Source organism: Rhinoraja longicauda, chromosome 24 (assembly GCF_053455715.1).
Source record: "Rhinoraja longicauda isolate Sanriku21f chromosome 24, sRhiLon1.1, whole genome shotgun sequence".
NCBI lineage: Eukaryota > Metazoa > Chordata > Chondrichthyes > Rajiformes > Arhynchobatidae > Rhinoraja > Rhinoraja longicauda.
Window position 1 is genome coordinate 6,609,184 of NC_135976.1, and position 25,491 is coordinate 6,634,674.

General features: G+C 43.8%; 1 protein-coding gene across 1 annotated transcript in view; it reads right to left on the minus strand.

The window, feature by feature from the left end:
- Positions 1 to 333: 333 nt before the first annotated feature.
- Positions 334 to 25,491, minus strand: part of LOC144605260 (synaptotagmin-6-like) — a 299,058-nt gene continuing 273,900 nt past the window's right edge. The window contains exons 5-8 of the mRNA XM_078420353.1: positions 16,305 to 16,476; positions 12,304 to 12,433; positions 3,932 to 4,006; positions 334 to 1,495 (exon numbers count right to left, since the gene is read on the minus strand). Of these exons, the coding sequence (XP_078276479.1) occupies positions 1,424 to 1,495; positions 3,932 to 4,006; positions 12,304 to 12,433; positions 16,305 to 16,476 (449 nt within the window). The 3' untranslated portion in view covers positions 334 to 1,423. The remainder of the gene's footprint in view (positions 1,496 to 3,931; positions 4,007 to 12,303; positions 12,434 to 16,304; positions 16,477 to 25,491) is intronic.

The window sequence follows — 25,491 nt, forward strand, 5'->3', positions numbered from 1 at the left end:
GGTCGATTCAGACCGTAATAGTGCACACAAATGCAAAACCAATACCCCCTTCCTGCTCTTTGCACTTCCCATTGATCCTGTTTTCCAGTGGCAGTTTATCCACAAGACTTAAAACTCAGCTGTCTCAAGGCATGATCTCGGTCAATGCTACCAGGCGTTCCTCCTCATTGAAGATAGACACAAAAAGCTGGCGTAACTCAGCGGGACAGGCAGCATCTCAGGAGCGAAGGAATGGGTGACGTTTCAGCCTGAAGGAGGGTCTCGACCCGAAACGTCACCCATTCCTTCTCTCCAAGAGATGCTGCCTGTCCTGCTGAGTTACTCCAGCTTTCTGTGTCTATCCTCAGTTTAAACCAGCATCTGCGTTGCAGTTCCTTCCTACAAATTCCTCCTCATTGACCAGTCTCATCCATTGAATGATGCACAGCAGGGTTTCCCACCTTATTTAGAGACAGTGGGGGGGGGGGGGGGGGGGGGGGGGCAAAGGTGAGGAGGACCATACAAACCCTGAAGAAGCTCTCCTTCAATTACGTACAGGTATGTAGGTTAATTGGCTGGGTAAAGGTAAAAAATGTCCCTAGTGGGTGTAGGATAGTGTTAATGTGCGGGGATCGCTGGGCGGCACGGACTTGGTGGGCCGAAAAGGCCTGTTTCCGGCTGTATATATATGATATGATATGATATGATATTAACTGATGTGACAATTATTTCAGGACATGTCGCCATGTCTTATTCAATGGTGGCCAATTCTTCATCAATATCAGTAGAGTGAGTCTTTTCTGCTTTCTTTGATTCTGTATGGAAAGCATCATCTTTTAAGCATGTCTTTGCTTAAGGTGCAGTGATTATTTCTTAAATCCCAGATGTTTTTTTCCAGAAAGGAAAAACAATAAAACTTAAATCGCATGACCAATATTTTGATAGCCTGAGGTTGCTGAACTATTTTTGAGTTTTGATCTCGTGACAAGTCTTTTGCTTAGTCTCTTTTAGAACTGAGAAACTGTAATGGATGCAGAAGAAGAAGAAAAAAAACATTAATGCAAGTTTTAACCCAGGCCAGCATCATATTAGAGGCAGCTAACTCTTATTTGTGAATTAGTTTCGGCTGCTGATACAGATGAGCTTAATTTCCATTTGCGACCATTTGGTTCAAATTCCTCCCTCTGGCTTAGAACACAGTGTCCCTTGAGCCTCCTCCTTATTTACACCACTATGATAACCCTGTCTCCTTCATACACAACTTCTGAAAGTCCCCCAAATTTTGGAATTGCCTGCTATCCAAGTAGGGGCAATTTATTTCCATGAAACTTGTGTCATTTTGCTGGGTACACTGCAGTTTTCCAGTGAGGAAAGAGACTGAACTACTAACATTACATTATGTTCAGAACATCAAAGGATCCACAGAATCTCCCTGCACTGGAATTCATGGTGTCGATGGAGGTTTAGGAGATGGACAAGAGCTTTGGCTGTCAAAGCTGGCGGTGCGGCCTTGCCACTGAAAGGAAAAGATAGAAGATGCTCGTGTTACACTCTCGCCGAACAACAAACTGCATTTCATATCAAGAATTTAACAGAGAAAATTATCTCAATTCAAAATGTCAAAGATGAATGGAAAACGGATGTTGAAACAGGACTGAGATTAACAGAAGTAGCTAAAGACATATTGATTTCAAAGGAAGAGGAACATTTCAAGGAAGCAATGTAAGACAGGGGGGGTGCTGGTTTACGTGATAGTGAAGCAAAATGAGGTAAATTAGGTAATTAGATGAAGTGAGACTGGAAGGTGGGATGTGGGACTGCAAGTCACTCATGAGCTAGCGATGAGTGGCCAATAGGGACTTAAAGTTAAGGACATATTGGAGGGCTGATTGCCTAGTGCTTGCTAAAGATGTGATGGGAAATCAGGAGCACTTGAGGCTAAGGACAGCAGTCTCCAGGTCTAAATTGATTCTGCAAAAGGTGGGTCTGACACTGGAAGGATGTGTGTGGGGTAGCTGATTCTGTGGTGGAGTTGATGATATGTTTGGGGCTTCAGCTGTGAAATGCCTGAGGGGGTGTAATGGAGGTGTAATGGAAGGGTAATTGGGTTTTGTTATCGATGCTCAGTGGTGGAGTTGCTGCCTTACAGTGCCAGCTGGCCCGGGTTCGATCCTGACTACGGGCGCTGTCCGTACAAAGTCTGCACGTTCTCTCCGTAACCTGCGTGGGTTTTCTCCGCGATCTTCTGTATCCTCCCACACTCCAAAGACGTACAGGTTTGTAGGTTAATTGGCTTGGTATAAGTGGAAATTGCCCCCAGTGGGTGTAGGGTAGTGTTAATGTGCAGGGATGGCTGGTCGGTGCAGACTCGGTGGGCCGGGGGGCCTGTTTCCGCGCTGTATCTCTAAACTAAACTAAAGGAAAATGTATGGAATCACAAACACGGCTCAAGGATTTAAGGTTCCAAACTACGTAGCCATTGGTGAAATAAGGATGGAGTCATCGTTGATAAATCATAATTTGAAGTTTGATCTCAATATTTTACAAATCATTGATGGACAAGCAATTTGAATACAAACAATGGTGTAATTCAAAATAAGACATTTTCATGACAATAATGGACAAATATCAAGAACATACGTATCTGTCTTCATTTTGTGGCATTCATCTTAAATTGACACTCAACACTCTGGCACTAAACACCACAGTCAAGTAGACAGTGAGAGCCCATGTCGTCTGAACTCCCACCATTCGTGAGTAAGAGGGTCAGTGTCAGAATGCTCGTGGCAATGAGACAAGGAATACACACATGTTCCCGCTGCTGTACCTCAGATAATGCAGAACACAGATCGCTGTCACCCGCACATCCCCAGCCCTCTAGAACCTCTTAAATAGCCCAAAACTGCAAATTAGATGAACATATCTTTATTTCCTAATGTCATCCCAGGGTCATAGTCCCCAATTTTCCTTCCAGTGGTCATTGTCATTCAATTAAGACTGGAGTTTCTATTTCACTGAGCTCCCCTGACAGATTCATTTGGGCCCGGGACTTCCACTCCCTGACCCATTCTAGATCTGGCTTGGCTGACTGTTGTGACGGCGGATTTGTTAGCGAAACAAGGGGCGATCTCCTACATTCTCCACACCGCGGAGCAGGGTCTGAAGCTGCCGCAGCATTCGAGTAAAGTGACCGAAAAGCTTAAAGGAGCAAAGAAAACGTTAAAGATTTTGAAGCAAGTGTCGAAAGGATAAGGTGTAAAGAAGGGAGTCTCCCGAAGTGTTTCAGGTGAGTGCAAGAGCTCTCTGGAACACAGAGTCAGGGAAGGAAAGGTACCAACAGAGTTGGAGGAGACAGTTTTGGCAGCTCGTGCCACCTCCACAGAGCCCCGTAGGTTAACACTACGATGGACCATTTTACCATGGTATCCATGATAACTGTAATGTCCAGGTTCAGGAATAGCTTCTTCCCTACAGCCATTTAGCTATTGAACACTACAACCTCAAATCAGCTCTGAACTGCATAGACTATTATTGTTATTATTGCACTTTTATTGTTTTTTGTGCGTATATATATATATATATATATATACGCACGCATAAATGAGAGAGAAAATGTTCAGTGTGTGTATATATAAACATACTCACAGATACACACACACACACATATATATATATATATATATATATATATATATATATGTGTGTATCTGTGAGTATGTGTATATGTACACACACTGAACTTTTTCTCTCTCGTTTATTATATTATTTACAGTGCACTGTGTTTACATATTCTGCTGTGCTGCTGCAAGTAACAATTTCATTGTTCTATCTGGGACATGTGACAATAAAACACTCTGGACTCTCTTGATGCACAAAGGCTGTCACTGTGTCAACACATTTCTTAATTCCGCCCGTCTTGCCTTCACAGTGTTGAGCACCACCTCCAACTTACCATCAGTGGGCAGGAGGGACCACTATAACCTTCACAACCGCTTCCTTCCCCTGAGAGTGTGCCTTCACCCACAGCCTAAGACAAAGGGAAGTGGTAAAAGCCTCATGATATACACTTGCTCAATTCCTGTGCTGATTACCATTAAGGAATGCCTCCTGGCACCTGGCTAACAATACACACAGCAAAGGGCTGCCACAATGTCTACAAGGTAGAACCAATGTCAGAGAACACTGCAAATGTGCCCACAGATTTCACTTCATACAAGAAGGGAAGCAGAGAACTCTCGGGTGGGTAAACAGAAGGAATGTAAGACACAGAGGAAGGAAGGGTGGCAACAGGCAGAAGGTGATAATTCATTTATCTTATTCTCATCGCTTCTGAAGGACAAACACAATTTTCCATTGCTAAACAGTTTGAATGAACATCTGGATGTGGTCACATTCCTCTCTATGAAGGAACCCCTCTCAATATAGCCCTCATATCAATGCACAGAGCACCGGCTCTGTAATCTACTGGATTATTCACATTTAGTAAATTTGGGGGACACTACCTCTTTTTTCACAGAGGTTCATGTTATGCAAATGATGGATTAAGAAACTATCAATACTAATACAGCAGGCAGTGAAGAAAGTAATGGCATGTTGGCCTTCATAACAAGAGGAGTTGAGTATAGGAGCAAAGAGGTCCTTCTGCAGTTGTACAGGGCCCTAGTGAGACTGCACCTGGAGTACTGTGTGCAGTTTTGGTCTCCAAATTTGAGGAAGGCTATTGAGGGAGTGCAGCGTAGGTTCACAAGGTTAATTCACGGGATAGTGGGACTGACGTATGTTGATAGAATGGAGTGACTGGGCATGTATACACTGGAACTTAGGAGGGGATCTTATTGAAACGTATAAGATTATTAAGAGATTGGACAGGCTAGAAGCAGGAAACATGTTCTCGATGTTGGGGGACATGTCCAGAACCAGGGGCCACAGTTTAAGAATAAGGGTTAGGCCATTTAGAACGGAGATGAGGAATAACTTTTTCACTCAGAGAGTTGTGAATCTGTGGAATTCTCTGCCTCAGAAGGCAGTGGAGGCCAATTCTCTGGATGCTTTCAAGAGAGAGGTAGATAGAGCTCTTAAGGATAGCGGAGTCAAGGGATATGAGGAGAAGTCAAGAACGGGGTACTGATTGTGGATAATCAGCCATGATCACAGTGAATGGCGGTGCTGTGCCAAATGGCCTATTCCTGCATCTATTGTCTATTGTCTATTGTCTAACTAAATATTTAGGTTCCTGCTGGATGTGAAATAGCCACCTTGCAGTTTAAATCCCCCCTTTACCATCTTCTGTGGTGAGTCTTCAAACGTGATTAGCATGAGGATCTTGGCCTTCTATTCGAGTCTCATAATCAACTCCTTACAACTGCCACCAATTGTCCTCCTCCCCCTTTAGCAGCGGCAACAAGGAAATCCTCAGGTGGTGGGTTGTGGAGTTCACAAGTCTCAGAAGAGAGGACAGGGTCAATTCTGAAGCTTGACCTGCTACGAGGAGCTGGAAGTGAAAGGTCAGATGTTGTGCTTCCCAGGAGGTGTGCTCCATCAATGATTTCTCTGATCAGGTGTTTCTACGCGGCACGGTAGTGCAGCGGTAGAGTTGCTGCTTTACAGCGAATGCAGCGCCGGAGACTCAGTTTCGATCCTGACTACCGGTGCTGCACTATAAGGAGTTTGTACGTTCTCCCCGTGACCTGCGTGGGTTTTCTCCGAGATCTTCGGTTTCCTCCCACACTCCAAAGACGTACAGGTATGTAGGTTAATTGGCTGGGTAAATGTAAAAATTGTCCCTAGTGGGTGTAGGATAGTGTTAATGTACGGGGACCGCTGGGCGGCACGGACTTGGTGGGCCGAAAAGGCCTGTTTCCGGCTGTATATATATGATATGATATGATAATATGATGTTTGTGAATAAACCTGCCACTCCACAGATGGGTTATTCAGAGTAATTCGTTCAGTATGTCTACTTCGATGCCAACCACGTGTTTATTCTGCAGTATCCAAAGAAGAATTGAAGAGTCAGATTATCCAGCATAGCACCCGAAGTACGGGAGTGGAGAGCACTGTCATGTGTTCATTCCAAGCATCGAGCACGCATGTACCTGTACATCAGTGTGTGTGTGTGTGTGTGTGTGTGCGTTCACATCTCTGTTTGTGGATATGCACAGGCACATGTGCATTTGTATGCACATGTAAGAGTGCGTGCAGGTGTATATGTGTGTGTTTACATGTGTGTGTGTGTGTGTGTGTGCATTTTAGCACGCATGTGTGTGGGTGTGTGTGTGTGAGTTTTAATGGCCTCCCAACAATCAATAGCCAGCATGCCAGGCACGGGGTTTCCTTAAAGATGGCAAGGTCACATTTGAACCCAAACAGCAATGAGAGAAGGACAACAGTCCCAAGAGGCTCAAGGTCACGTGTCTTCATTCAGGTAAACGTCCGGTAACCTTGAATTGATGTCTTATCACATTTGATTTCAGACTGGCTTTATTGAAGCAGGATTTGCAGCATCCAAAAGCAAACTGGATATACAGACACTCCCCAACTTACATACGGGTTATGTCCTGTGGACCCTTGCTTGTCGGATATTATGTAAAACAGGAAGGGAAATGCTACTTTGCATGGGTAAATTTACTATTCGACACAGAGACCATGTGGGAGCTCCAGCGTGGAGACCACGTGGGAGCTCCAGCGTGGAGACCACGTGGGAGCTCCAGCATGGAGACCATGTGGGAGCTCCAGCGTGGAGACCACGTGGGATCTCCAGCGTGGAGACCACGTGGGAGCTGCAATGTGGAGACCACGTGGGAACTCCAACTTGAAGACTGTGTGAGACTAATGTGAAGACTACATGGGAGCTCTGACGCGGAGACACATGAGAGCTCTGACGTGGAGACCACACAAGAGCTCTGACATGGAGACCACATGGAGCTCTGACATGGAGACACATGAAGCTCTGATGTCGAAATCAATCGGGAGCTCCCATGCCGACACTATGTGGGCGTCAATAGGTTGAAAGAATTTCTTACGTGAGGGTGAGTTTACCTAAGACTTCCATTACGTAAGTCTGCCTGTATTGTTGAATATGATGAAGGAGCAGGTGAAATGGAACTAATACAAATGTTCTTTCAGCCAACTGAGATAGATACGATGGCCTGAATCACCTCACTCCGTGGTTTTATTATCCCAGTAAAGAGCTGTTAAGGGCAAGCTGTCGAGGAGACCCACTCCAGATTCACTCAAATATCTTACCAGGAATATCCTACAGTGACCTATAAGACCACAGACATAGTTCAGGATTGAACAGGTCTTGTAAACATGAAGATGTATGAAGGCCTTTCATCCACAAGGCACGACCACTACTTAACGCACAGAGCAGGTGCATTGGGCAGCAGGGGGTTGTTGGGGTGATCGGTGAGGTAGCAAGAATGGGAGAATGTTGCTGGAGGTTCAGTAAGGATGGATAATGAATGGGGAGGAGTGGTAGTGAGAGGGGAATGATCACAGGAGGACAGTTGTAGTGCAATTTAGCACGATTTGTGAGACCATTGGCTACTGGGGCTGAAGTAAAGGTCCAATGTCAGTCCTAGGTTGTCAGGACGCTCTGTGGGCATTAGCAGAATATAGAACGTAGAAGTGTACTGCAGAGGAACAAGCCCTTTGTTCCACAATGTCAGTGCTGAACATGATGCCCAGTTAATCTAATCTCCTCTACATCCAGGTTATCCAATGCCTCCCATTCTCCGCATATACATGTATAAGCACTATACATGTGCTTATCCAAAACTCTCTTAAACGCCTCCACCACCACCCCTGACTGCACATCGCACTTTGCACTTCTTATCTTAATGCCCTCTAATCTGTAAGTTTTCCATCCTAAGATAAAGGTTCTGACTGCCTACTCTATCTTGGCCAGATAAGGGGATATTAAAAGGTAAGGTCTCCTTCAACAGAAGCAGTCCACGACCATCAAGTTGAGGTAATGCGCAAGGTTTGCATTATTTGTGGGCTTTCTGTGAAGAGAACAAATTTGCACAAGGGACACCATGTGGCACAATGGTGGTTCTCACTTCATGGCCTTGCATGTACATTCATTACATGGAGTAATTGGAAAGAAGTCCAGAAATGCACAAAAGGCTTACAGTGCATAATGGAAATTCGGCATCATGAATGTTAGTCATGACATCTTTACACTTTAAATGTTCAAGTATATAAAAGGTGATTGCAAACTCTTTCCAACTAAACAAATGGGGAGAAGAGGTAGGCTCTTATTGATTGGCGTGATGGGTGATACATTTCTACTTTGTTTTAATACAAATAAGATGTTGCAGTTGTAGCAGCAGAGTGGGCCTGAACAGTATCATTAGAGATCAGGGTGCATATTTAAAGTGGAGCTGCTGATTTGAAGGGAGTCCTTTCCATCAGAAAGGTGGCTGGATCAGGGTAGAAGTAAGTTTTCTCCACTGCCTGGGTTTCTATCAAGTGGCACGGTGGCACAGCGGTAGAGTTGCTGCCTTACAGCGAATGCAACGCCGGAGACCCGGGTTCAATCCCGACCACGGGTGCTGTCTGTATGGAGTTTGTACGTTCTCCCCGTGACCTGCGAGATCTTCGGTTTCCTCCCACACTCCAAAGACGTAGGTTAATTGGCTTGGAAAATGTAAAAATTGTCCCTAGTGGGTGTAGGATAGTGTTGATGTGCGCGGACCAGGTGAGCCGAAAGGGCCTGTTTTCACGTTGTATCTCTAAAACTAATACTAAAAAAACTGAAAACTAAATGTGGGATAGCAGATTAAATTTAAACCCTAAAAGAAGACTTGACTGAGAGCAAATCCAATTAATGTCTGGATACACTGTACAGAATTTCCTAAGTAATGTAGATGTGCTTAGTTGTAGTTAAACATTTAAAAAAACTTTGTAGAGGCTTAAAATGTTGCTGATGCTGGAAACTTGAGCAAAATACAAAATGGTGGAGGACCTCAGTGGGTCAGGCAGCATCTGTAGAGGGAAATGAACAGACGATTCTTCAGGGCAGGACAGTTCATCAGAAGTGTCCCAACCCCACGTCACCTATTCATTCCCTCCACAGATGCTGCCTGACCTACTGAGTTCCTCCAGCAGTTTGTTTAATAGATTTTATGGACAGTCTTGTGTGCTTTGTGTTTATTGGAAGGGTTTATTCCACTTTAAAATAATCAGTTGAAAATTAGAGTTTTAGATTTCATAGAGTCATACAGTGTGAAAATAGGCCCTTCGGCCCAACTTACCCATGCCAACCAACATGTCCCGCCTACATTAGTCCCATCCACCTACGTTTGGCCCAACTCCTGTTAAACCTGTCCTATCCATGTACCTGTCTAAATGTTCTTAAACATCCCGATAGTACCTGCTCCAACTACCTCCTCTGGCAGCTCGTTCCATACACCCACCACCCTTTGTGTGAAAAGGTTACCTCTCGGGTTCCTATTAAATCATTCTCCCCTCACCTTAAACCTATGTCCTTTAGTTCTTAATTCCTCTACTCTGGGTAAGAGACTTTGTACATTTACCCGATCTATTTCCCTCATGATTTTGTACGCCTCTATAAAATCACCCCTCATCCGCCTGTTCTCCAAGGAATAAACCCCTAGCCTGCTCAACCTCTCCCTATAGCTCTGGCCCTCGATTTTTTGCAAAATCTTCTCTGCACTCTTTCCAGCTTGACAATTGATTTCCTATAACACTGTGTTCAAAACCGAACACAATACTCCAATTGTGGCCTCACCAATGTCTTAGATAACTGCAACTTGACCTCCTAAATCAGCACTACTCTGACTGATGAAGGCCAATGTGTCGAACGCCTTTTTGACTACCCTATCCACCTTTGATGCCATGCTGAAGGAATCACGGCACTTTCAAGGAATTCATGTCTATTTTAAAATAAAGAACCATTGCATTTGTCTTAATTATGGCCAGATTAACAGAAATAAAATGGATTCATTATTTCATATTTTGCGAATAGCGATTAGGCATTAATACTCTAATTAATTTAGAAGATTACCTTTGCTAATACCTTTGCTAATGAAACGCAAACGTATATCAAAAATAATGCAGTTAACTTCCATTTTTGCAATGAATGCCTGAAGGTTCCATGGGAATTATACAGAATTAACAGCATCCTCACCCCACCCCATCTGTCCCACATCTTGTTATTATTTACCATCAAATGAGTCTGAATATGCTCACTCTTCTCCCAGATCTACGTGTTCCTTTTAACTTTTGGACAACTACCAAAACAATTCTTCAATGCTGACATGATCTCTTCTCTAATGATGAATTTGAATAGTGAATTCCATAATCTCACAATCAATTTTGAAAGGGAAACGTTTCTCCTGGTTCTCTCTTAGATTATTCCCAGTTAATAAGGCAGCTACTTCCCTTCATTTTAGCCTCTTAAGTAATTGAATATAGGAATCCACTGGAAAGGAATGAACTCAGAAATATATTATATCGCAGTATTTGACGGGGTAATATTGTTGAACCATCTACCGATGCTGAATCAGATTTATATTTCCCTTCTGGAAATGGAATGAATCCAAAGTCATGTTGCAAGGTCCACAAAAAGCGATGCTCCCCACTTCCAACCAATGTCAGGTGTGAATTTGTCTTAAGATGGAATATCTATTCATACCCAGCCATTTCTTTCTATACAATTGAGGTGGTGTTTTACAGCAGAATGAGTCACATTGCCTTTCACAGTTCACGTTTGCTACAACCAACTTTACTGAGGAGTGAAGATAACTCCTTCCTCCACTGTCAGAGTGAGGCCCAACGCCAATTGGAGGAACAGCACTTCGTATTTCTTGGGCAGCCTACAACACAGCAGTATGAATATTGATTTCTCTAAGCTCAAGTAACCCTTGCATTTCCTCTATCCCGCCCCTCCCCCAACCTACTCATCTGACTAGTTTCACTGTCGGTCTCATTAGTTTTACCGTTTGTATCCACTCATTATCCACTTGCTTTCCCCCTTTCTCTGTCACTCCCCATCCTGGTTCTCCAACTAGTTCTACTGCCCTCTTGATTAAATATTACTGATTGTATGCTGCTTTGTCCCTATTGCCTCAGCTAACAATTAACCATTCTAAATGTCCTTGTCACCCGCGTTGATCTGGCATTTTCACACCTTACCTTTCTATATCTCTGGACTTCCTCTCCCCTGACTCTCAGTCTGAAGAAGGGTCACGACTTGTAACGTCACCCGTTCCTTCTCTCCAGAGATGCTAACTGTCCCACTGAGTCACTCCAGCATTTTGTGTCTATCTCCGGTGTAAACCAGCATCTGCAGTTCCTTCAGAAAATGCTGGAGTAACTCAGCAGGTCAGGCAGCATCTCGGGAGAGAAGGAATGGGTGACGTTTCGGGTCGAGACCCTTCTTCAGACTGATGTCAGGGGGGGCGGGACAAAGGAAGGATATAGGTGGAGACAGGAAGATAGAGGGAGATCTGGGAAGGAGGAGGGGAAGAGAGGGTCAGAGGAACTATCTAAAGTTCCTCTGCAGTTCCTTCCTATACATAGATAATGACCTAATTCTTCTAAAATATGACGGTTTAAAATAAGCAGGAAGGAAGACAGGTTGAAGCAGAATGTAGCAGATGCTGGACATGCTTTTCACAACTGAAGAGAATCAATCAGATGATAAGGAGCTTGATAATTTTGAGGTCACAAGGATAAAGAGATAATTGGAAGTGGAGAAGAATCTCAACTTAGTAGGAAATGGGTCACCTTGTGCAACAGGATACATGTGCCTCAGTCAGATGAAAGTACATCTCAGTGGTAAATCAAGTAACATCGGGAGAAGGGCGTTTATGACGTGGTGCGAATTTGGAAACTAAAAGAGGGTGAGAAGTGGATCATGTTCCCTGTTCGGTAGTGACGGCAGGTCAAAAAATGAAGCCTCAAGATATGGAAATAGACATGAAAGAATTATAGCTGATCGAACAGAATACTAATTATTACCTTCCACACTGCAGCAGGTCACTGGCAGAGATCAAGCAAACAGTTATAAAATGGAACGTTTTCAACAGGCAGCTTCCAGCCTCAGTGGTGAATGTGAGGATTAAACCCAACTACACTGATTTGGAACTTACACGGAATTGCTCCCTTTGCCTGGTGGGCTTATTAAAACTCAATAGAATTCACTAGCACTCCACCATTAGGATCAACAATAAACATAGAAACATTTACAGTAAGGCTGCATAAAGGCTAGTGACTGAGTATTGCAGAAGCACCAACTATCATTGGCATGCATGTATTATCCATTAACTACGAAGAAGCCTAATGTTCCTTTACCTCCACCAGTGGGTGCCAATGGGCAATTGGTTTGCGTGGGTAAGCCAACATCTCATTCCAGTGGTCCCTCCCCAGGCCTTCAGCGTTGATGCCCACACGACAAATTCCGATGATCTCATTATGTCCAACGCTGACCAAAGTGAAGAGAAAACAATGCCCATTAACAAATGTCCCTTTACACACTCTCCATAACCCCCAATAGCAAGAATAGAATGGAGATAACTCATGGCAGAAAGGCAATGCCTGCCATATAGAAACATAGAAACATAGAAAATAGGTGCAGGAGCAGGCCATTCGGCCCTTCGAGCCAGCACCGCCGTTCATTGTGATCATGGCTGATCATCTACAATCAATAACCCATGCCTGCCTTCTCTCCATATCCCTTGATTCCACTAGTCCCCTAGAGCTCTATCTAACTCTCTTTTAAATTCATCCAGTGAATTTGCCTCCATTGCCTTGTGTGGCAGAGAATTCCACAAATTCACAACTCTCTGTGTGAAAAAGTTTTTTTCTCATCTCAGTTTTAAATGGCCTCCCCTTTATTCTTAGACTGTGGCCCCTGGTTCTGGACATAATATCTGACAACAATCTAGACATTATGTTCCGATTGCTTCCCAATGTGAAATTAGTCTCCCAATGTTAAAACCTAGGAAGGACAATGGTTCACTCAGATTCAACTTCTTTGTAATATTTAGTTCTCAGTCTCTGTCCCCTTGCGACCACATCCCAATAATGACAATTATTTCAAATATGTTTGTTGCTCTTTGAACAATTAACTTTCCTATCTTTATTTGAATGTTTTGGGAATTTAGATATAAACATAGCACAAAAAGTAAGGAAATTTGTGTTTGGTAGATTATTTCTTTGTTGTAACAATGCTTCTTGGCAATAAATCTTATACCGTTGGAAAGCCTGTTTATTTCCCTTTTAAATGGTGCCACATTTGTAAGGAACATGCATTTGTGGGATGAGCAGCAGAGCTGAGTATATGGGTTGCGCCCATGAAAAATTTGCCAAATCTTCTCTGCCAATGCCAAACAGCTTATTCTGCCATTGACTCTTGTTCGGTGTTGTTTGGTGGATTGGATGATTGAAGTCTGAAGAAACAAGACATATTGGCAATTTAACAATTTATTCATTTAATAAACAGGAGCCACAGTAGCGTGTGGAAGAACCATACACAGCCATAACAGCCTGGCACCTCCTCCTCATGCTGGTCACCAGCCTGGTCACACACTGTTGTGGGATGGCATCCCATTCTTGTCAGCACCTGGGGGTACCAGAAGCTCAAAACAAGAGTCAATAGCAACAGCAGAATAAGCTGTTTGGCATTGGCAGAGAAGATTTGGCAAATTTTTCATGGGCGCAACCCATATACTCAGCTCTGCTGCTCATCCCACAAATGCATGTTCCTTACAAATGTGGCACCATTTAAAAGGGAAATAAACAGGCTTTCCAACGGTATAAGATTTATTGCCAAGAAGCATTGTTACAACAAAGAAATAATCTACCAAACACAAATTTCCTTACTTTTTGTGCTATGTTTATATATAACATATAATTTTATTTTTTACTGTTTTCCACTGTCCTATTTGGTTGTGAACATTCTATCAGCGTTACTAACGCTGTGACCATCTGTCATGTTACCAAAGGATGATCTTTAATACTGTTGAAGTTCTGGCAGGTTGTGGTTACAATAACCGGTACGGACAATCGATGGTCAAACAAGGGTGTCCACTCTGGTGAAACAGCATGGATCCAATTACACGTGGTACATCAACATGTCCTTTGACTATTAATTGATTATAAAGATAGCTATATCATAAAAACACTATACTATCGAAATGAGGTTCGCCACATTGCCACTCTGCTCAAAGCCTTCACTTTTATCTTTGGACATCTTCCTCCCTCGTAGTAGTTTAATCTGTGGCCACGGATTCTGTAATTCCCCAAACCTTTTACTCCTGATAACGTCCATCCTAGCAATCCCAGTGCCCTAAAGAATTGAATTCTTTACCACCACGCGATCTTTCACCTGGTCGTTTAGGCCTTTACTCTTTTTGGCCCTATGCTATTTTGGGCATGGGAAGGGGTATGATCCACAGGTAATAATCTTAAAATTCTACATTTATTATTTAATTATTTGAATGCATGGTGCATTTTCAACAAAATAGATGAGCTGATTGCACAGTCAGCAAGTTATAAATGTAATGCAACTGCCCATTGTTACTTTCACTGTAAAATAATCATTCCAAACTAAGATTGGTACTTCTGCTCCAGAGTACCCCTCTCGTGCCAAACATGACAGAATAAAAGCTTACGTAGGTGATTTTCAGTTCGATATCGCCTCAGAATTGCCTCTGGGGCTTTGCAGTGGAATCCCACATGCAGTGGAGCCAGTGAGCACTGGGAAGGCTCCATTACTCCATTATTTGAGGGCAGTATGATGGCACAGCGGTAGAGTTGCTGCCTTACAGTGCCAGAGAACCGGGTTCGATACTGACGACAGGAGCTGTCTGTATGGAGTTTGAGGATGTAACAAGTAGAATGGATAAGAGAGAGCCAGTGGATGTGGTGCATCTGGACTTTCAAAAAGCCTTTGACAAGGTCCCACACAAGAGATTAGTGTGCAAAATTAGAGCACATGGTATTGGGGGTAGGGTATTGACATGGATAGAGAACTGGTTGGCAGACAGGAAGCAAAGAGTAAGAATTAACGGGTCCTTTTCAGAATGGCAGGCAGTGACTAGTGGGGTGCTGCCAGACTCGGTGCTGGGACCCCAGTTATTTACAATATACGTATATTAACGATTTAGACGAAGGAATTAAATGTGATATCTCCAAGTTCGCAGATGACACAAAGCTGGGTGGCAGTGTGAGCTGTGATGAGGATGCTATGAGGCTGGAGGGTGATTTGAATAGGTTAGGTGAGTGGGTGGATGCATGGCAGATGCAGTATAATGTGGATAAATGTGAGGTTATCCACTTTTGTGGCAATAACAGGAAGGCAGATTATTATCTGAATGGTGTCAGATTAGGAAAAGGGGAGGTGCAACGAGACCTGGGTGGGCTTGTACACCAATCACTGAAAATAACCATGCAGGTACAGCAGGCAGTGAAGAAAGCTAATGGCACGTTGGCCTTCATTGTGAGAGGATTTGAGATTAGGAGCAAGGAGGTCCTATTGCAGTTGTACAGGGCCCTGGTGAGACCACACCTGGAGTATTGTGTGCAATTTTGGTCTCCTAATTTGAGGAAGAACATTATTGCTATTGAGGGAGTGCAGCATAGGTTCACCAGGTTAATTCCCAGGATGGCGGGACTGACATATGATGAAAGAATGGGTCGACTGGGCTTGTATTCATTGGAATTTAGATGAGAGGGAATCTTATAGAAACATATAAAATTCCTAAAGGATTGGACAGGATGGATGCAGAAAAAATGTTCCCGCTGTTGGGGGAGACCAGAACCAGGGGTCGCAGTTTAAGAATAAGGGGTAGGCCATTTAGGACTGAGATGAGGAAAAACCTCTTCACCCAGAGAGTTGTGAATCTGTGGAATTCTCTGATTCAGAAGGCAGTGGAGGCCAATTAACGAGATGTTTTCAAGAGAGTTAGATTTAGCTCTTTGGGCTAAAGGAATCAAGGGATATGGGGTAAAGGCAGGAACGGAGTATTGATTTTAGATGATCAGCCATGATCATAATGAATGGCGGTGCTGGCTCGAAAGGCCGAATGGCCTACTCCTGCACCTATTTTGCTATGTTTCTTGGTTTCCCCTTGACCTGCGCGGGTTTTCCCCGAGATCTTTTGGTTTCCTCCCACTCTCCAAAGACGTACGGATTTGTAGGTTAATAGTCTTGGTATATATGTAAATTGTCCCTAGAGTGTGTCGGGTAGTGTTAATGTGCGGGGATTGGTGGTCGGTGCGGACTCGGTGGGCAGAAGGGCCTGTTTCCGCGTTGCATGGCTAAAGAGGTAGTTTAAACTAAACGTACTCACCGGTCGTAGTCCATGACGGAGATCAGCAAGCTGACCTGGTCCATGTTCTCAGGAGGAATGTCGAAGATAATCGCCTCATTGTAAGTAGGGTTCAGCGTGTTTTTCTTTATGGTTGTTTTCTTCTTTTTTAGTCGTCGTCCTTCACATAGCAAAGAAACTTTAACGTATGGATCTAGAAAAGAAAGCACAGATTTTATATAAGGTGCCTGCATTATAGATGGAGGGGGGAAAAAAACTGCAGATGCTGGTTTAAATCGAAGGTAGACACAAAATGCTGGAGTAACTCAGCGGGTCAGGCAGCATCTCGGGAGAGAAGGAATGGGTGACGTTTCGGGTCGAGACCCTTCTTCAGACTGATGTCAGGGGAGGGGGTGTTACAAAGATAGTGTCCCTGGATGGAGGGAGATGGATTGTAAAGAACCGAATCAAAATTGTTGATTCTTCCTGCAACTCAGTACAAAGATAATAATTTTATTTCCATTTTGGTATTGAGAAGAAGCACAGTTTCTTTATTAGACACATTTGCTCTCTCTGCAACAGGGATATTTTATCTGTTTCAGTAGCAAATTGTACTCCCTGTGATAAGAGGAATTAGCAGAGTCAGCTTGTTGTCTCCCCCAGTTTTCAGGTCAATCCAATTATTTGCCAGAAATCTGCAGCAAAGCATGTGGTGAACTCCACACTCTTTAGACCATAGACACTGGAGATTCAGTGCGGACACAGGTCCTTTGGACAACCAAGTCCGCGCAAACCAGCGTTCACCCTGCAAACTAACACTATCCTACACACTAGGGACAATATTACCAATTAACAATAGACAATAGACAATAGGTGCAGGAGGAGGCCATTCGGCCTTTCGGGTTGTCGAGTTCGCGTTCGCGGTCAGTTGGATGACAATAATCAGAGACGGCACAGACTTTACCTCTTAGTTTATTAGAGATCTCGTAGACAGGTTTCTAAAAGCACACACAGAGTTGCGGACTCCGGGGCCAGTGGAAACGTGTCAGACCAGCCCCTAGAATTAAGCCCCCTTTATTCCCCAAAACCGCAGAATTCACAGTTATTTACAAGTATCACAACCAATCAATATTGGAATTAAGTCAGTTTTCCCTTATACGGGCGAGTGTTGGAACAAAGTTAATTTTCCCTTATAAGGTCCTAACATGCTATTGTTCAAGGTTTAGTCGGCGTCTGTTTACTGTTTGTGTTCTTTATACATTGTGTTTTTCTCCTCTGAAGACGAGCTGGAACATTCTGCGGTTTGGGCTACTGATTACTACTAGCTTTAGCAAGTTCAGCATTTTTGTGATTACGTAGCCTCAAGCAGGTGTGAGAGAGAGAGAGAGAGCCTCAAGCATGTGCTTTAACCTAGCACACAATGCTGCAAAGCCCATGCGGAGTCCAGTGGCCGAAGCAAACAAAAGGGACAGATCTGGCTCTGCGTTCCTCATCTCCACAGGGTCAGCACCGCCATTCAATGTGATCATGGCTGATCATTCACAATCAGTACCCCGTTCCTGCCTTCTCCCCATACCCCCTGACTCCGCTACCTTTAAGAGCTCTATCTAGCTCTCTCTACAACCTGTACGTCTTTGGAGAGTGGGAGCACCCAGAGAAGACACACGCGATCACAGAGAGAACGTACAAACTCCGTACAGACAGCAGCCCTAGTCAGGATCGAACCCAGGTCTCTGGCGCTGTAAGGCAGCAACTCTACTGCTGGGCCACTGTGCTGCCCATTTCTGCCTGGAAGCAAAGCTCTGCGCTGTGAGTCTTGTAACATTGCTCAGGAGAGCAACTTGATACGATGAACCCTGTGAGTCTTCACTGATAGCATGTGTCACACAAGAATCTAATGGGAAGGAGACTCTGCTAGTTTCAGTAACCTTCTCGTGGTACAGGAGCTGAGGGGTGGTCTTGCAGAGGTGTGTACAAGATGATGAGGGGAATAAATAGGGTAAATGCGCAGTCTTTTATCCAGAGTTGGGGAATCAAGAACCAGAGAACATAGGCTTAAAGTGATAGGAGAAAGATGCCCCTTCTAAGCTAGTTGCCCTCGATTGACCCACATGCCTCTAAACTTTTCCTATCCATGTTCCCGTCCAAGTGTCTTTTAAATACTGTCATAGTACCTGCCTCAACTACTGCCTCTGGCTGCTCATTCCATATTCCCGCCACCTCTATGCTACTCCTCAGGTTTCTATTAAATCTTTCTCCTCTCCATTTATTGAATTTTTAGAAAAGTAAATGGGTTTGACACAGGACTAAAATAAAAATTTTAAATTAAAAGTTAAAACTTGAGTTTAGGGTTAAAACTGTGGTTATTGTCTCCCGGATCTACCCCCTTTAATTTTTATAGTTATAACTCTTTTTTTTAATCTCTCTTCCCAATAGTTTATAGTTTTTTTTTTTCCATTTTTTTTTCATTCTTCTTTATTTTTATTTTCTTTAAAAATTAAAAAATTGAAGCTATGTAAGAACTTTGTAGCAAATTTGTCTTTTATTTCTATCTGTACATATGCTTTTCAAAAAAAAAAAAAAAAAAAAAATCTTTCTCCTCTCATTTTAAACCTATGTCCTCTGATTCTTGATTCCCCCTCCCTTGGTAAAATACTTTGTGCATTTATCCTATATATTCCCCTCATGAATATATGCTTATATATGAATATATGAATATATATGAATATATGAATATATGAATATATATATATATATATATATATATATATATATTCATATATAAAATCACCCTCAGCCTCCTGGTCTCCAAAAGAATAAAGTCCTGGCCTGGGTAATGTTCCCCTCAAGGTCAGGTCCTGGAATCCTTGAAAAGTCCTTGTAACATTTTTCGGCACCCTTTCTAGCTTAATGGCATCCTTCCTAAGTGTAACATAATGTCCCAAATGCTAAACTCAATATCCTGACTAATGAAGGCCAATGTGCCAACGGCCTTCTTTACCACCCCATCTACCTTTTACACCACCTTCAGAAATATATGTATCTCTACTCCTCGGTATCTCTACTCCTAGATCCCTCTGCTCTGCAACACATCCCAGGACCCTCCCATTTACTGCAATGGTACTGCCCTGGTTTGACTTCCCAAAATACAACTCCTCATTTGTACTAAACTCCATTAGCCATTCCACTGCCCTCTTGTCCAGCTGATCGAGATCCTGCTATAATTTCCAATAACCATCTTCACCGCCTACGATACCACCTACTTTAGTGTTGTCTGCAAACTTGCCTTCCATGTTGACATCCAAATCATTCATATAAACCACATACAGCAATGGGCCTAGCACTGATCCCTGAGGTCCCTTGTACGACACGGTGGTGTAGCGGTAGAGCTACTGCCTTACAGCTCCAAAGACCTGGGTTTGGTCCTGTCTACAGGTGGTTGTCTGTACGGAGTTTGTACGCTTTCCCCGTGACTTGCGTGGGTTTTCTCCATTTTTTTTTTAGATTTAGAGATACAGCGCAGAAACAGGCCCTTAGGCCCACTGGGTCCGCGCCGCCCAGCAATCCCCACACATTAACACTATCCTACACCCACTAGGGGCAATTAACCTACATACCTGTGCGTCTTTGGAGTGTGGGAGGAAACCGAAGATCTCGGAGAAAACCCTCGCAGGTCACGGGGAGAACGTACAAACTCCGTACAGACGGCGCCCGTAGTCAGGATAGAACCTGAGTCTCCGGCGCCTAATTCGCTGTAAGGCAGCAACTCTACCGCTGCGCCACCGTGCCGCCCCTTCGGTTTCCTCCCACACTCCAAAGATGTACAGGTTTGTAGGTTAATTGGCTTGGTATAAATGTCAATTGTCCCTAGTGTGTGTAGGGTAGTGTTAAAGTGCGGGGATCGCTGGTCGGTGCGGACTCGGTGAGCAGAAGGGACTGTTTCCACGCTGTATCGCTAAACTAAAAAAAGGTACACCACTCGTATCAGGCCTCCAGTCTGACAAACAACTTTCCACCACAACCCACTGCTTCCTTTCATGAATAGAAGCCAAGCTTCTCTCCAAGATCAATTTTTACAAGCTTTATTTCTGAGGCACAAAAGGAAAAGCAAGCTATTTTTATTATCTGTCTGATGAGACCAAAACGTAATTCCAATTCTCGTCCCGCAGCTACATATTTTGGGGCTAATAGCTCTTTAACAAACACAGTTAATGACAGTATAAACAATTCACGGTCATTATCTCTAACCTACCCACCGAATAGTCATTACTCATGTGTGCCCTTTCCATCCTGTCAAGTTAATTTCCCCAGACAAAACTGCAAGTTAATTTAATGTTTTGTAACAACAATAGAAATTACACCAGACAAAGCTGTCAAAGCATGGTGGATGTGGGGAATTTTTGATATTGTTATTTTAATCAAATTTGATCTCATCAGGAAGGCTGGCTCCGTGTTGGGGGTGGAGGTGGACTCATGGGAGGTGGTCTTGGAGGGGAGGATGCTCCTCAAACTGCAGAGTATCCTGGACAATACAACTCGCCCCCTCCATGACACACTGGTCAACCTGAGTACCTTCAGCAACAGACTGGTTCCACCAAGATGCAGCACAGAACGCCACAGGAGATCCTTCTTCCCTGTGGCTATCAAACTGTACAACTCCTCCCTCTTCGGTCGTGGGGTAGACTGACTCCCCCCTCCTCCCCAAATCTTTGCACATCCCCAATCCTTTCCACTCATCACATTAATTTCATGTTTCATGTATCTTGTGTTTTATGACTGTTGGCAGATCAATTTCCCTCCTGGGATAGATAAAGTTCTATCGTATCGTATCATATCATATCATATCATATCATATCATATCATATCATATCATATCATATCATATCATATCATATCATATCATATCATATCATATCATATGCACGGTAGCGCAGTGGTAGAGTTGCTGCTTTACAGCGAATGCAGCGCCGGAGACTCAGGTTCGATCCCGACTACGGGTGCTGCACTGTAAGGAGTTTGTACGTTCTCCCCGTGACCTGCGTGGGTTTTCTCCGAGATCTTCGGTTTCCTCCCACACTCCAAAGACGTACAGGTATGTAGGTTAATTGACTGGGTAAATGTAAAAAAATCGTCCCTAGTGGGTGTAGGATAGTGTTAATGTGCGGGGATCGCTGGACGGCGCGGACTTGGTGGGCTGAAAAGGCCTGTTTCCGCGCTGTATATATATGATATGATATGATATGATATGATATGATATCATATCGTATCGTATCATATCATATCATATCATATCGTATCATATCATATCGTATCGTATCGTATCGTATCGTATCGTATCGTATCGTACTGTATCGTATCGTATCGTATCGTTATCTTATTGAGGTGCAGTGGGGAGGATAAACCTTTTGTCCACTTTTGCCACCCAATGCTAAATTTAACACTGTTTTAATAATGATAAATTGTAGTTGTTGAACTTTTAACCGCATTTGCTTACAGTTGAAACTTGTTGCTCTTGGGAAATGCAAATAGGTTCAATTATTTTAGATTTTTTTAAACATATTCCACTTTTGCTACCACCAACACACTGTCTTTCCTGATGGAGCTGTTGTCTCACGGTTCCAAAAACCTAGGTTCAATCTTGGCCTTCAGTGTTGGATGCACAAGATTTGTTCTTCCTTTGCCGAGGTGGATTTTCCACAGCGGCTCATTCCATCTCACAACCTGGAGGTTGCTAGGTTAATCATCCACGATCAGTTGGGTGTGTGAATGGTAGAATCTGGGGGGATTTATATAGAACATAGAACAGTGTATCATGGGAACAGGCCCTGTGGCCCATAATATCCATGCGAACATGATGCCAAATTAACTCAATTTCTGTGCCTGCACGTTTCATATCACTCCTTTCTACGCATTTGTCTATTGAGTGAGTGGGCAGATGCATGGCAGATGCAGTATAATGTAGATGAATGTGAGGTTATCCACTTTGGCGACAAAAATAAGGAGGCAGATTATTATCTCAATGGTGTCAGATTAGGTAAAGGGGAAGTGCAGCGAGACCTTGGTGTCCTTGTACACCAGTCACTGAAAGTAAGCGTGCAGGTACAGCAGGCAGTGAAGAAAGTTAATGGCATGTTGGCCTTCATAACGAGAGGATTTGAGTACAGGAGCATCGAAGTCCTTCTGCAGTTGTATAGGGCCCTGGTGAGACTACATCTGGAGTATTGTGTGCAGTTTTGGTCTCCAAATTTGAGGAAGGACGTCCTTGCCATTGAGGCAGTGCAGCGTAGGTTCACGAGGTTAATCCCTGGGATGGAGGGACTGTCATATGAGGAAAAATTGGAAAGACTGGGCTTGTATTCACTGGAGTTTAGAAGAATGAAAGGAGATCTCATAGAGACGTATAAAATTATAAAAGGACTAGACAAGCTAGATGCAGGAAAAATGTTCCCAATGTTGGGGGAGTCCAGAACCAGGGGCCACAGTTTAAGAATAAAGGGGAGGCCATTTAAAACTTAAGTGAGAAGAAACTTTTTCACCCAGAGAGTTGTGAATTTGTGGAATTCTCTACCACAGAAGTCAGTGGAGGCCAATTCACCGGATGAATTTAAAAGAGAGTTAGATAGAGCTCTAGGGGCTAGTGGAATCAAGGGATATGGGGAGAAGGCAGGCATGGGTTACTGATTGTGGATGATCAGCCATGATCACAATGAATGGCGGTGCTGGCACGAAGGGCTGAATGGCCTCCTCCTGCACTTATTTTTTCTGTTTCGATGTTTCTATGTTTCTATTTAAAAGCATCTTAAATGCCGCTGTCACATCTGCCTCCACGACCACATCTGGCAGGGCGTTCCAAGCATCCACCACTCTCCGTGAGCTAAGCTTGTCCTGCACATCTCCTTTAAACTTTGCCCCACTCGCCTTAAAGCTATGCCCTCGAGTTTTTGACATTTTTTGCGCTGGGAGAAAAGTTCTGACTGTCTACCATTTCTACCACGTTGCCTGCCTCTATAATTTTATATACTTTGTGCAGGACCCTCCCTTGACCTCCGACGCTCCAGAGAAAGCAATCCAAGTTTGTCCTAAAAGTTGATTGGAAAGTTGTATGAAGAGAAACCAGAGAGAATGAGTGGAGTAATGGGATCGCTCTATGAACTGGCATAGACTTGATGGGTCGAAATAGCCTCTTACTGTGATGTAAGGAAAGAAAGAAAGAAATATATAAAGATGTATTTGCATTTAGTTCATGCCATTTGCTGTCTCAAAATGTGTCCTGTGTTGTTATCCAGGGTTATACACTCATCAATATGCTGAATCATTGACTCATTCTATCAACCTTCTGACTGCCACTGACTCATGCCTGACACCCATGCATTACAATGCGATACAATATGATAGAACTTTATTTATCCCAGAAGGGAAATTGATCTGCCAACAGTCATAAAACACTAAATACATGAAACATAAAATTAATTTATTTCACAAAATGCTGGGGTAACTCAGGCTGAAGAAGGGTCTCGACCCGAAACGTCACCCATTCCTTCTCTCCTGAGATGCTGCCTGACCTGCTGAGTTACTCCAGCATTTTGTGAAATAAATACCTTCGATTTGTACCAGCATCTGCAGTTATTTTCTTAAACATAAAATTAAAGTGACTCGTGGAAAGGATTGGGGATGTGCAAAGATTGGGGGGTGGGGGGTGGGGTGAATTGGAGACAGTGTACCGCACGACAGAAGAGGGAGGAGTCGTACAGTTTGATAGCCACAGGGAAGAAGGATCTCCTGTGGCGTTCTGTGCTGCATCTTGGTGGAACCAGTCTGTTGCTGAAGGTGCTCCTCAGGTTGACCAGTGTGTCATGGAGGGGGTGAGCTGTATTGTCCAGGATGCCCCACGGTTTGAGGAGCACCCCTCCCCCTCCAAGACCAGCCTTCCAGTGTAATAATAACACTGGTATTTGCACTGAGTAAGTTCACGATAAAGCACATTCTTTATTTGTTTCCTGGCATGTCACACGTGATTCCCCAATTTCAACTTACGACTGCAACCATCAGTCAATGGTTGAGTGGCACTGAACGCCCCCTAATCTGCTCATAGTCAGGAGATCATCTCTTGTGTCCAGGCTGATGATAACAGAGCTCTTTTTCTTCCAAAGACTCTGTGTGTGTGTGTGTGTGAGTGTGTGTGTGTGTGTGTGTGTGTGTGTGTGTGTGTGTGTGTGTGTGTGTGTGTGCGTGTGCGCGTGTGTGTGTGTGTGTGTGTGTGTGTGTGTGTGTGTGTCTGCATGGTCTGTGTGCATGCACATGTGTCCATGCAGTTGCGTGTATGTGCACGCACGTCCATGTGCGTGTGAGTGTGAGCGTGTGTGTGTCTATGTGAGTGTGCATGGTCAGTGTGTGTGCATATGTGTGGATTTGTGCAAATGCAGGTGCGTGTATGTGCACAAGTGTCCACGTGCATGTGTGTGTGTGTGTGCAAGTGTGCATGTGTAAAGACAAAAAGACAATAGACTGGGAGATGAGGAATTAAGGAGAGAAGAGTTGTGAAATGTGAAGCCTGAGGAAGGGATATAGATGGAAGGAATGGGGGGGGGGCGGGATCTCATCTATGACCAATGTATATGGCCAAGCCCCATATACATCCATCCACTCTTAATCTACTTCTCATCTGTCTCCCAGTTTAAAAGGTCTTGGTTCAAATACGTACAAGAATATAGATATCGTTCATACCCACATCAGGGAAAAAAATAATCCTAAAGAAATGCATTTTGAGTGAAAAGCAGTAGAAATCACCACAACGTTCTTTGAAAAGGTCTAATGTTGGTGGGTGAAGGGATGATAGGTCTAACAGCTGGGGAGGGAGGTGGTTAGATTCTGCATGTAAGAATTTCATTGCTCTGTTTCGGGACATATGACTATATGACTCTTGGTTAGTGAGATCTGATGATGGCAGACCCAGCAACCAGGCTGATTTGTCCTGGTTGCTAACTATTTTAACCCACCTTCCCTTTCCAATCCTGACCTTTCTGTCCCGGGCCCCCTCCATTGCCAGAGTGAGGGCCCACACAACCTGGAGGACCAGCACCTTGTATACAGCTTACAACCCAGTGCGATGAACATTGGATTTTCCAATTTTAGGCACTTAACCAACACCCCACCACCCCCCCTCCCCCACCCCGCCACCCCACCAGCTCTCCCCACCCCTCTCTTTTCCGGATGCGGACCCATTTCTCCA